This window comes from Accipiter gentilis, chromosome W, assembly GCF_929443795.1.
Source record: "Accipiter gentilis chromosome W, bAccGen1.1, whole genome shotgun sequence".
Taxonomy (NCBI): Eukaryota; Metazoa; Chordata; class Aves; order Accipitriformes; family Accipitridae; genus Astur; species Astur gentilis.
This window is the reverse complement of record NC_064918.1, coordinates 32,287,394-32,300,713: the sequence shown is the minus strand read 5'-3', so window position 1 is coordinate 32,300,713 and position 13,320 is coordinate 32,287,394. Positions and strand designations below refer to the sequence as shown.

Genomic DNA, 13,320 nt, shown 5'->3' with positions numbered 1-13,320 from the left:
AGTCTGACAGTTATTTAATATATGCTGTTCAAATTTAGTTTTAAACTAATTTAAATAAAATTGCAGAAATGCTAAAAAATATTTCATAACAAAGTATTTGCTAACTAGCTAGAGGACTAAAAAAATGCATAGTTAGAAGCAAAGGCTTCTTTGGGGGAGGGGAGGCTTCTCTATAGCTAAATATTATATGAAACAATGCTCTATATGTATTCTAAAGGACTGTTGTCTTGTTCAACTTCTGTGTGTGCTCAGGTCCAGTAGAAGTTGGGATAGTGCTGATAAAAAATGAAGTAAAATAAAATAATGGTTCTTGTTTGTGGAGGGGATGAGGACCAATATATCTAGATGAAATCTGCTTGTGAACTCTTAGGATTTTTTTTTTTTTTTTATGACACTGAAAAGTATTGGAACCAACTAGTGATTGTCCCTGCCATGTTTCAAATCTGAAGATGAGGCAATCAGTTTGTTCAGTGGTAAACTTTAGTGTTACTTTTGAACTTTTTTTACAAATCTGAACCATTAAAAAAAATCACCTTGGGACAAGGAACAGGAAAGAACGGGAAAGTATGAAATGTTAATTCTGCTCTATGGCATTGTCCATCTGTAGGAATTATGTACTTGGACATGTGATCATTCTTAAGCAATAGTAATGTTGTGGTTTAACACCAGCCAGCAACCAAGTACCACGCAGCTGCTCACTCACTCCCCCCCCACCCAGTGGGATGGGGGAGAAAATCGGGAAAAAGAAGTAAAACTCATGGGTTGAGATAAGAACGGTTTAATAGAACAGAAAAGAAGAAACTAATAATGATAATGATAACACTAATAAAATGACAATAGTAATAATAAAAGGATTGGAATATACAAGTGATGCACAATGCAGTTGCTCACCACCTGCCCAGTTAGTCCCCGAGTGGCGATCCCCCCACTCCTCCCAGTTTATATACTAGATGTGATGTCACATGGTATGGAATACCCCTTTGGCCACTTTGGGTCAGCTGCCCTGGCTGTGTCCCCTCCCAACTTCTTGTGCCCCTCCAGCCTTCTTGTTGGCTGGGCTTGAGAAGCTGAAAAATCCTTGACTTCAGACTAAACACTACTTAGCAACAACTGAAAACATCATTGTGTTATCAACATTCTTCTCATACCAAACTCAAAAACATAGCACTGTACCAGCTACTAGGAAGACAATTAACTATCCCAGCTGAAACCAGGACAAGTATTTACATTCCTTGATTATGAAATTGCATCTGTGTAGATGGATCCTTGTCCATCTCTGTAGGAGTGGTCCAGTCTAGCATCCCATAGGCCATTTATTTACATATTCCAACTAATCTATGCCCTTTACATTTTTTTCCCTATTCTTTGCATGCTGACCTAGCTTCTTCTGGTTTTGGTTAGCAAAAATATTGGTAAATAATTCTTAAATGGCATTAGAATTAGTCAACACAGTTGTGTTTCTTAGGTGAATGTGTGATTTTTTTTTTGCTATTTTAGCCATTTAAATATTTTTGTGTGAATGTGGCTTTGAAAATGATTTAGTTCAATTAAAAAAAAAAAAGTTATTCAGAATTAGCTTTTATTCTGGCCCTTCCTGGATTTAAAAACTGCTTTGGCTGAGCTGGTTTTACACTTGATCAGCTGGGATGCATCCCCCCTTAAATTGCAAGACATGAAAGTTGCAAAAGAAACCTTGAGGGTTTTTTTAGTCTCAAGTGAAATGGGTAATATAAATAAATAAAACTTTGTCTGGCTCTTCCCTCAAGTCCCATAATGATTCTTGGGTAACCGCTCATTTAGATGGCAAAAGAGCTGTTACAACTTAGCAAAGACTGGTCATCTGAGATCTATTATGCTAGAAAAATTGTTTGTTCTTAAGAACTAGTATAGCCTCCTGGATTGCTTGTAAAAGCAATTCACATCCATAACAAAGTACTTCAACTGGTTTGTCAATGTTTTGAGGAGATGAAGCTTTGCAAAGAGGTCTGAGAAACTGTTCAACCTAAACTGTGTTGCTGGCATTGATGTTGGCGACCTGAAATTGCTCCTCTGTGACAACCTGTGCTTTTGATGGATGAGAATATCCCTCAAGTCTCATATATTGCATGCCTGAGATTACTATATTTGATATCTTTAAACCAGAGCAAGCCACTTTACCTATAAATGTTTTGGTTTTATTTTTTAACACTCCCCTCACTGTTTTGGGTTATGTTAAAGTCTATTATTTGGGTTCTGTTATAGTCTCAACCATTCTGTGATTCTATTAACATCTTCATTAATGATCTGGATGATGGGGCAGAGTGTACCCTCAGCAAGTTTGCAGATGACACAAAACTGGGAGGAGTGGCTGATATGCCAGAGGGTCAGGCTGTCATCTAGAGGGACCTGGACAGGCTGGAGAAATGGGCTGACAGGAACCTCATGAAGTTCAACAAGGGGAAGGGCAAAGCCCTGCACCTGGGGAGGAACAACCCCAGGCACCAGTACATGCTGGTGGCCACCCATCTGGAAAGCAGCTTGGCAGAAAAGGACCTGGGGGTGCTGGTGGACACCAGGTTGAACATGAGGCAGCAATGTGCCCTTGCCGCAAAGAGGGCAAAAGGTATCCTGGGCTGCATTAGGAGGAATGTTGCTAGCAGATCGAGGGAGGTGATCCTTCCCCTCTACTCAGCACTGGTGAGGCCACACCTGGAGTCCTGTGTCCAGTTCTGGGCTTCCCAGTACAAGAGAGACATGGACATACTGGAGAGACTCCAGCAAAGGTCCACAAAGATGATTAAGGGACTGGAGCATCTCTCCTATGAGGAAAGGCTGAGATTACTGGGACTGTTTATTCTAGAGAGAAGGCTCAGGGGGGGATCTTATTGATGTATATAAATACCTGAAGGGAGGGTACAAAGAGGACAGATCCAGGCTCTTTTCAGTGGTGCCCAGTGACAAGACAAGAGGCAATGGGCACAAATCAAACCACAGGAGGTTCTGTCTGAGAATCAGGAAACACTTTTTTACTGTGGGGATGACTGAGCACTGGAAGGGGTTGCCCAGAGAGGTTATGGAGTCTTCCTCATTGGAGATGTTCAAAAGCCATCTGGACATGGTCCTGGGCAGTCAGCCCTAGGTAGCCCTGCTTGAGCAGGGGAGTTGGACATGGTGACCTCCAGAGGTCCCTTCCAACCTCAACCATTCTATGATTCTATTATGGCATTGCTCAATTTCATTTATCTCTTGGATTTAGAGCATTGTTTTATATGTTCCTGAATAATTTTTTTTCAGGGTTTTAAACACCTGAGAGAGCTTTTGTTTCCTACTTTTTCAGCAGATTGCCATGGTGCTTCTTGAGGCAGCCAGGGTAGCAGCAACTGGAGTGAAACTGAGCAAGGGACTGGAGCCCAACTACTAACATATCAGAATTGATTGTTCTAAGCCTTAGCAGTGTTTGCAGCCCACTGTCATTGCAGAATTAGTATCCTACCAAACAAAATTTCCCAAAACCCTCTTCTGAGACTACACAGTATAGGTACCCAAACAGCACTGCAACCAAAGCAGTCTAGAACAGTGTAGCTGTGGAGTAAACCTGTGTTTTTAAAATTCTTTCAGCATATCTAATGGAGGTATACAGCATCTTTTCTGTTTCTGTTTAAAACTTATGACTGATCAAGGTACAGACACTGAGGTTCTTTGCTGTGGGTGTTGCATCAGGAGTGTTTTGAACCCAATTATATCTTCTGGCCATGTCTGAAGACCTTGGAGAGTTTTCATACATGCATGTGGCAGTTGCACTGTAATATGCCCCATATCTGAAATAAGGATGACTGCAGGCTTTTCAGTGTGTTGTTTTTAGCATGTGTTGTTTTTTAGTATTTTTATCAAACATAGAGCTAAGGTCTAATACTGGGGAAGGTTGCTCAGCACTTGCTATTTAATCAGCAGGATTCCTCAAAGAGGTCAATGCTGGCTGGTCTTCTGTAGCAGATTGCAATGGAGATGTCAGCAACTGTCCCTCCCCTGTCATGGTAACTGTTGTATGTTCCCTCCATTGAGTTGTACATTACCTACTTTCCTTTTTTCCTTGTCTTGAAGGCCAAATAAAAATACTTTCTGCAGGTAGAGGAATTTAGATGCTTATTTCCTTGGTAGAGGTGTTAAAACTCTCTATGAAGTGGACATTTTGTAAATACTGTTCAAGGCTTCTCTTTTGGTTACTTCCATTTTGAAAGTATTCTAGCTCTTTACGTGGTATCAATCCTTACTATTCTATTTGACTTTCTTCCTTTTGGCTGAAAAACTTCCTCAGTGTGGTATTTGTGTCTTCTATGCAGTACCTATTCCAAACTGGAAGGATCTGCCTGCATTCATATGAGATCTAGAGGCCATCTGAGCAACTCCTGACAGAGACTTTGATCCTTCAAGAAGGGTACTTGTGAATTTTTTTTGTAAGGTCCCTTTGTGAAGTAAGTCAAAGTTGCTGGAATTCACTAATTAAGCTATGTTTTTCCTTTCCTCTTCAGTTACTTCCTTACTTTTAATGCTATAGTACTTTTGGTCTTTGTGTGTCTCCTGTGTAGCCTATACTTTAAGCACCTGTTTTGGTTTCTTGTGAATGACAGGATTGCAGGAGACTAGCTAAGCCTCTTTGTTCTAGTCATTGATCACCAACCACAAAGTTGTAGGTTTTCATTTTTTCTTCTGAGGGTGATATCTTATCTGCACCAAGGAGCTCATGGGTATTATTTGTGCCATCTAAGCTTCTGACTAGTACTGTATATTCTTTGTGGAGGTCTCATTGACTGTTGGGAGCTAAGACTGTCTGGGAACTGAATTTAGATATCTAAGTTGGACAGCAAGTGTGTATTCACACTGTTTATGTTTCTGGTGTATTAGAAGATTTGGGAAATTAAAGTGTATTTTGCATATTTCAGAGTTGCAGAGCATTTAATGGGGCATAGCCTTTCCTCTGTTCTAGGGTTACATAAGATAAAGCTTTGAGGGAGATTGTCACAGGCAAGAAGGTATTCTTAGCTTTATTATGGGGAAAAGTATGAGAGGGAAGGAGCGGCAGAGAGAAACTGTTATGTACTGTGCTGCTTGGGGGGGGAGGAGGAGTCTGGAGTGAAGAAGTAAAGCTGGGCATGAAAAAGGGGGGAGGAAAGGTGTTTTAATGTTTGTCTTTGTTTCTCATGACCTGAATCTATTTTAATTGGCAATAAATTAAGTTAAATTAAATTAATTTTCCTCAATTTGAGTCTGTTTTGCCTGTGACCATAATTGGTAAGCAATCTCCTTGTCTTCATCTCAACCCACGAGCTTTCTCATGCTAGTTTCTCCCCGTGTCCTGCTGAGGAGGGGGAGTGAGTGAGTGGTTGGGTGGGCATTTGGCCCTTAGCCAAGGTTAACCCACCACAATACCTTTGGGGGAAGAGTTCTTTATTCCATCTGTCAATGAAGTTGGTGCTTTTCATCTAAGCTATACCTGCAAGAAGGTGGAGTTCTGGGCTTCAAATGACTTCTTTATTCTGCATGGGCACAACTGTTATCTGTGTTCATCTATGCTTTTTAACATAATGTTTGAAATGTGTTTAAAACTGAACTACTAGCCTTTTAAGCTTTCTTCTCCAAACCCTATCCAAGAAGTTAAAGGACTTTGTTTTGCCTTATGCTGTCAAATAAAAACTACACCTTTGCATGTCAAACATTGTTTAAATAGGGGTTAAATGGGGCGTACTTTTCTGGTGCTGTTCAGTTTTCCAGTAATCTGGTAGTCTTCATCTGTGATAACAATGGTTTTCTTCATGGGTTTGAATGCTATTCTGCCACATAAACCAATGTCTGCTTTTAGAGAATAGTTGCATTATTTTTGATAGACTAAACTTTTTTTGGATTGTTGCAGGGAAAAGCTTTTCAACTCACATGATTTAAATGAAATGAGGATCAAAGTGTTTTATTGATTTATTAACAGTACATGATTAAATAGCAATGACTGAACTATATATTCAGAATTCATATCAATATAACAACAGATAAACCACAATATTAAACACCTACAAAATGTTAATAAACACCTACATATTTCTAAATATGCTTCTGTTGCTACTCCTAAACTAATCACACATGCACACACAGAGTTACCACACACACCCTCCTCCCCCAAGGCAGTGTAGGGTAACAAGCATACCTCCCCTTCTGGTAGTGTGGGTAACCCTACTTGCACACCCCTCACGTGGAACATGTGGGTGCCGCAGCTTTAGGTGTGCCCATGCTGCTCCCTACAATCTGCTAATGCACGTGTCCTGGTTTCAGCTGGGATAGAGTTAAATGTCTTCCTAGTAGCTGGTACAGTGCTATGTTTTGAGTTCAGTATGCAAAGAATGTTGATAACACACTGATGTTTTCAGTTGTTGCTCAGTGGTGTTTAGACTATAGTCAAGGATTTTTCAGCTTCTCATACCCAGCCAGCGAGAAAGCTGGAGGGGCACAAGAAGTTGGCACAGGACACAGCCAGGGCAGCTGACCCAAAGTGGCCAACGGTGTATTCCATACCATGTGACATCCCATCTAGTATAGGAACTGGGAGTGGGGGCGGGGAATCACCTCTCAGGGACTAGCTGGGTGTTGGTCGGTGGGTGGTGAGCAATTGCCCTGCGCATCATTTGTACATTCCAATCCTTTTATTACTACTGTTGTCATTTTATTAGTGTTATCATTATCATTATAGTTTCTTCTTTTCTGTTCTATTAAACCGTTCTTATCTCAACCCAGGAGTTTTACTTTTTTTTCCTGATTTTCTCCCCCATCCCACTGGATGGGGGGGGAGTGAGTGAGTGGCTGCGTGGTGCTTAGTTGCTGGCTGGGGTTAAACCATGACAACATGCCAGTGAGAAAGCCCCCCAAGAGGTCACCTTTGCACCTCTGAGGGGTGGACCCCTACTTGGTGCACCCTGTACTGCCAGCCCAGTAGCTGAATGCAGGCTATTCATGAGGGAAGAGGCTGCTTTGCTAGGCCTAGGTGGAGGTTGCGATGCCAGCAGGGCCACTTCTGTCAGCATCAAACCCAGTTTCACTGTTTCTCTGTTGCCATTTCTTTTTCCACATTTGCAAAATTTTACTGCTTCTTTTCTACTTCTTTTTTTAAGCTGACCCCCCCATCCCCGTCCCTTCCCCGTCCCCCTTCCTGTCAAGTCTCTTTTGTAATTCCCTGGTTACTGTTTAATTCAGCTGATGGTCATCATCCTCTTCATTGTTATCAGTTTGGGGCAAATGCCCTCTCAGACAGTTATGGGTGTCCCATTCACACCCACCCTTACACTCACATCCCTATCTTATCAGTGGTTGTTATCCAGGCCTTGTTACCAGGAAGAGGCCTTACAGACTGCCCCACAGTGGTATTATTCTTTGGGTTATGTTGTTATCTAGATTTCCTCAAGAGCCTTGTAGAAGACTAACATTGGTTGTGGGTTTGTTTTTTGGGGTTTTTTTTGAGAATGTGTTTATACGATTATATTATTTGACATATATATTTTTTGACACTGGTCAAGTAGAGATATAAGGTTTTAGAATTTGATGCTCCGAAGGGTAAACTAGTGTTTCACCTCTTGTAAACTCTGTTCTCAATATTTTGTTCTGTGATGTTTCTAGTTTTAAAACAGTTTTTTTCTGTGGTGTTTCTGAAATTCATCACTGCTTGGTGAGGTGTGTATGTATGTGTCCTAAAAAACCTGAATGTGCATAAACAAAGTTGTAGTATATTTGCAATTGACAATATTGCCAATGATCTTTTTTTAAAGAGAATAAGAAAAGGAATTTGGACAAATTATTTCAAAGTATGATTAAGTAGATGAAAATTCAGAAAGAAGTGTTGATTTAGGCTCAGGATATTAAAAAATTACATATTGTATACTGTATTTTCATTTTAACATCACAATTGCTCTATTGTTTTTTTGTTATATAAATACCCTGAAGCCATGCCAACTACTCTTGATGATTTTTATGTCTTTAATGTGCCTGGAAATGGTTTCCAGGATTAGCTGCTCCATCACCTTCCCAGGTGTTGTGGTTTAACCCCAGCCAGCAACTAAGCACCATGCAGCTGCTCACTCAATTCCCCCCCACCCAGTGGTATGGGGGAGAAAATCAGGAAAAAGAAGTAAAACTCGTGGGTTGAGATAAAAACGGTTTAATAGAGCAGAAAAGAAGAAACTAATAATGATAACACTAATAAAATGACAATAGTAATAATAAAAGGATTGGAATATACAAGTAATGCACAATGCAGTTGCTCACCACCTGCCGACCGATGCCCAGTTAGTCCCCGAGCGGCGCTCCCCCCACCCCCACTCCCCCCAGTTTATATATTAGATGTGATGTCACATGGTATGGAATACCCCTTTGGCCACTTTGGGTCAGCTGCCCTGGCTGTGTCCCCTCCCAACTTCTTGTGCCCCTCCAGCCTTCTTGTTGGCTGGGCTTGAGAAGCTGAAAAATCCTTGACTTCAGACTAAACATTACTTAGCAACAACTGAAAACATCATTGTGTTATCAACATTATTCTCATACCAAACTCAAAAACATAGCACTGTACCAGCTACTAGGAAGACAATTAACTCTATCCCAGCTGAAACCAGGACACTGGGGATGGAGGCATGGCTGAGCAGCCCATAGTTCCCTGGGTCCTCCTTCCTGCCCTTCTTGAAGATAGGAGTGACATTTGCTTTCCTCCAGTCCTCAGGCACCACTCCCAGTCACCATGATCAATCAAAGATTTTTGAGAGTGGCCTTATAATGACATCTGCCAGCTGCCTCAGCACTCATGGGTGCATCCCATCAGGCCCCAGGTCATCATGATCCTTGACATTCTCTTTCCATGCTTCTGAATTAGCAGTGCTTGCATCTTGTATCTTAACCTCCATCTAAAGACCAGAAACTCTTCTGTATACAGCCCTTAATGTCTGTTATGGTAATAATTGAGTGTTTCAAAATATTTGGAAAACTAGCAGTATAAAGACCTGATAGTACTCAAAGAATTATGCTCTTTTCCATCTCATATTATAGAGGAGTTAGGTTTGGAGTACGTCTCTCTGGAACATGTAGGAGCTCTGAGTGATCAATGTTGTGTTGTTTTGTTTTTATTTTTTATTTTGGTTATTTTTGAACCAGTTCGCTTATGTACATTGTGTTGAGAAAGTGGGATTCTCAGAATGCTTAAATGGGAGAAGTCTCATTGAGTTCCAACTTTTTCCAGTGTGTTAAAAAATGCTTTCAGAAATCCCTTTGTTAGAAATATGCTATAGTTGAGTGTAGTTGAGTTTGAAATGGTTTTGGTTGCAAAAATAAAGCTATTAAGCAATGTCTCCAGTTTGTTTTACTGATTGCCATTCAATCTAAAACTTTCTACCTCTCTACTCATACAATAAATGTGTACATTTTTTTTCTAAGTAACAACAGCAAATAAAATAAGCACCAAAAGGTTTTCAAAAGTAAAAAAAAGAAAATAACTTATTTTTTTCCCCCCTTCCTCTTCAGATCCAGACATTTAACATTGAAACACCATGCCAGACTGTGGAGGACTTAACGAATGGGGTTGTGATGGCTCAGGTGCTCCAAAAGATGTAAGAACAAATTTGTTTTGTGATTTTTGGTGCATAAGTTTAGCACTTGTACATTTGTCTGAATTTGAGTATATTTTCTTATTTCAAATTGGGCCAGTATTTAATAAGTACTCAACTAAACTATGTTTAGCCAGTGCTTTTAATCTGGAATATGGGTACTACTTTTTTCTCCAACTTTCAGATAATTATTTTAACAGCAGTTAATATAAGCCTAAAAAAATAGTACTTGGTGTCGTGGTGTTTATCTAGTGCTAATTTTATTGAAAAGTAAATTGGGTTAAAACTGAGCTTATATGTTCACAAAACTTAAATTTCATCTTAAACATTTGAAGCCAGTGCAAGGTAAGTTATTAGCTTGGGGCAGTATTTGAAGTTATAGTACACTGTATCACATGTTAGAATTGCAGTAGATAGAAAAGATGAAGCTGTTAAAATTTTCTGTGTTACTGCTCATACTTTTGCTATCATTTTTATGAGTGTTAAAGGGGAGTGCAAATACTGAACAGGCATCAAAAATAACTCTGAAACTGGAGTTAGTCTGTCCAGGTCATGTCTTAGTTGTATTAGCAGGGCAGCATGGGGAATCTAGATCAAACAATAAAACATCTGTGAGAAGGGAGCAAGGCAAAAAACAGGATGTCCTGGGTTCAGCTGGGATAGAGTTAATTTTTACAGGAACCTGGGAGGTGGGGGCATAGCCGGGGCAGCTGAACTGAACTAGCCAAGGAGCTATTCCATACCATGTGACATCCTGCCCAGTATATAAATGGGGAGCGGGCCAGGGGGTGGTCTCTGTTTTCGGTGGGGGAAGTGGCGGAGCGTCGGGTCCTGGGTGGTGAGCAGTTGCACTGTGCATCACTCTTTTTGTATATATATATTTTTTTTTTTCATTAGTGCCGTTGTTGTTGTTGTAATCTCTTTGTTTGTCCCAGTAAACTGCCTTTATCTCAACCCTCGAGGTTCCAGGTGTTTGTTTTTTTTTTTTTTTTTTTTTCCTCTCCTCCGTCTCCTCCCCATCCCACCGGAGGGGGGCGGAGGAGTGAGCGAGCGGCTGCGTGGTCCTTTGTTACCGGCCGGGCTGAAACCACGACACAGGATCACAACCCTGGACTTTGGGAAAGCAGATTTTGACCTCTTCAGGGATCTGCTTGGAAGAATCCCATGGAATAAGACCCTGGAGAGAAGAGGGGTCTAGGAGAGCTCGTTGATTTTTTTTCAAGAATCACCTCCTCCAAGCTCAAGAATGGTCCATCCCAATGAGCACGAAATAAAGGAACGGTGGCAGGAGGCCTGCATGGATGAACAAGGAGCTCCTGACTAAACTCAAGCATAAGAAGTGGTAGCAGGGAAAGGAGGCCCAGGAGAAATACAGAGTCACTGTTTGAGTGTTCAGGGATGGGGTTAGGAAAGCCAAAGCCCACCTGGAGTTGAATCTGGCAAGGCACGTGAAGGGTAACAAGAAAGGATTCTACAAGTACAGGAACAGCAAAAGGGAGTCTAGGGAAAACATGGACCCACTGCTGAATGGGGTAGGGGACTTGATGACAAATGGCATGGAAAAGGCTGAGGTACTCGATGCTGCCTTCACCTCAGCCTTTCCTGGTGTCGTGGTTTAACCCCAGCCAGCAACTAAGCACCATGCAGCTGCTCACTCACTTCCCCCTCACCCAGTGGTATGGGGGAGAAAATCAGGAAAAAGAAGTAAAACTCGTGGGTTGAGATAAAAACGGTTTAATAGAGCAGAAAAGAAGAAACTAATAATGATAATAACACTAATAAAATGACAATAGTAATAATAAAAGGATTGGAATATACAAGTAATGCACAATGCAGTTGCTCACCACCTGCCGACCGATGCCCAGTTAGTCCCCGAGCGGCGCTCCCCCCACCCCCACTCCCCCCAGTTTATATATTAGATGTGATGTCACATGGTATGGAATACCCCTTTGGCCACTTTGGGTCAGCTGCCCTGGCTGTGTCCCCTTCCAACTTCTTGTGCCCCTCCAGCCTTCTTGTTGGCTGGGCTTGAGAAGCTGAAAAATCCTTGACTTCAGACTAAACATTACTTAGCAACAACTGAAAACATCATTGTGTTATCAACATTATTCTCATACCAAACTCAAAAACATAGCACTGTACCAGCTACTAGGAAGACAATTAACTATCCCAGCTGAAACCAGGACACCTGGCAAGACCAGCCTTCAGGAATCACAGCTACTGAAACCAGAGGGAAAGTGTGGAGCAAAGAAGACTTGTCCTCAGTGGAGGAGGATTAGGTTATAGAACATTTAAACAAGTTGAATGCACAGAAGTCCATGGGACCTGATGGGATGCATGCATGAGTGCTAATGAAGCTGGCCGATGTCATTGTGAGGCCACTCCTGATTGGTCTTTGAAAGGTTGTGGTGACTGGGAGAAGTTCCTGAGGACTGGAGGAAAGCAAATGTCACCCCTGCCTTCAAGAAGGGAGACCCAGGGAACTACAGGCCAATTAGCCTCACCTTGATCCCTGGGAAGGTGCTGGAGTAGCTAATCCTGGAAACCATTTCCATGCACAGACAAGAAGGATTGAAAAAGAGGGAGCCAGACTCTTCTCAGTGATGCCCACTGACAGGAGATGAGGCAATGGGCACAAATTGAAATGCAGAAATTGGAATATAGGAAATTCTATTTAAAGATTAGAAAATACCTTTTTATTGTGAGGATGCTTTGAACATTGGAACTGGTTCCCTAGAGAGCTTCCCTTGCTGTAGCTGCCCCTGCTTTGAGCGTGATTTTGAGGGGCCTCTTCCAATCTTAACTATTCTATGATTCTATAAGCTGAATGGCTTTGTTTTGATAATGTAATTTTAGTGGTATGCAAGGACATTACATTCTTAGATTAACAGAAAGGTGTCGTGGTTTCAGCCCGGCCGGTAACAAAGGACCACGCAGCCGCTCGCTCACTCCTCCGCCCCCCTCCGGTGGGATGGGGAGGAGACGGAGGAGAGAAAAAAAAGAAAAAGAAACTGGAACCTCGAGGGTTGAGATAAAGGCAGTTTACTGGGACAAACACAAAGAGATTACAACAACAACAACGGCACTAATGAAAAAAAAAATATATATATACAAAAAGAGTGATGCACAGTGCAACTGCTCACCACCCGGGACCCGACGCTCCGCCACTTCCCCCACCGAAAACAGAGACCACCCCCCGGCCCGCTCCCCATTTATATACTGGGCAGGATGTCACATGGTATGGAATAGCTCCTTGGCTAGTTCAGGTCAGCTGCCCCGGCTATGCCCCCACCTCCCAGGTTCCTGTAAAAATTCACTCTATCCCAGCTGAACCCAGGACATTATCCACCCCTTATTCTATACCATCTATATCATGCCCAGATCTTACTTTTTTTTTTTTCCCAATCAACCACTACAACTTTCCTTGTCTTATATATAAGTATATGGACTCCACCCCCCGACCTCGCACACACACACGCGGTGTTCCTTTAGCCTGTGGGCTATCCCTCTAATGTGTCCATCGATTTTGGGGCTCTATCTGTTGTAACAGTTCTTCAGGATAAGAGAGAGATGGTGTGAGATGTTGGGTTGTTGTACGCTGCCTCTGGAACTGGTGGGTAGTACATTTGGTGTAACTCATGCCCCTGGTCTGCAGGTCGAAGATGTTGATCTTGAGGAAATTGGTGGGTGCCAGTTCAAGTTCTATCGCTGTTGTACTTGG

At 41.9% G+C, this 13,320-nt stretch overlaps 3 protein-coding genes across 17 annotated transcripts in view; 1 reads left to right on the top strand and 2 right to left on the bottom strand.

Moving 5' to 3' along the window:
* The window catches only part of LOC126035473 (uncharacterized), a 309,976-nt gene that overhangs the window by 61,952 nt on the left and 234,704 nt on the right, over positions 1–13,320 (bottom strand). The gene's annotated exons all lie outside the window — the stretch shown is intronic.
* Positions 1–13,320, top strand: part of LOC126035447 (protein Hook homolog 3-like) — a 144,873-nt gene that overhangs the window by 1,823 nt on the left and 129,730 nt on the right. For 6 of the 15 annotated variants that reach the window (XM_049794034.1, XM_049794026.1, XM_049794037.1 and 3 more), the window contains one exon: positions 9,517–9,602. The exons of 2 other annotated variants lie outside the window; for them this stretch is intronic. In XM_049794034.1, coding sequence (XP_049649991.1) covers positions 9,543–9,602 — 60 coding nt within the window. In that variant the 5' untranslated portion in view covers positions 9,517–9,542. Of the gene's footprint in view, positions 1–4,319; positions 4,452–9,516; positions 9,603–13,320 lie in introns of all 15 variants that reach the window. 7 more of the 15 variants (XM_049794033.1, XM_049794027.1, XM_049794029.1 and 4 more) reach the window with 3 other exon arrangements.
* LOC126035460 (uncharacterized) overlaps positions 1–13,320 on the bottom strand; it is a 255,710-nt gene that overhangs the window by 188,956 nt on the left and 53,434 nt on the right. The gene's annotated exons all lie outside the window — the stretch shown is intronic.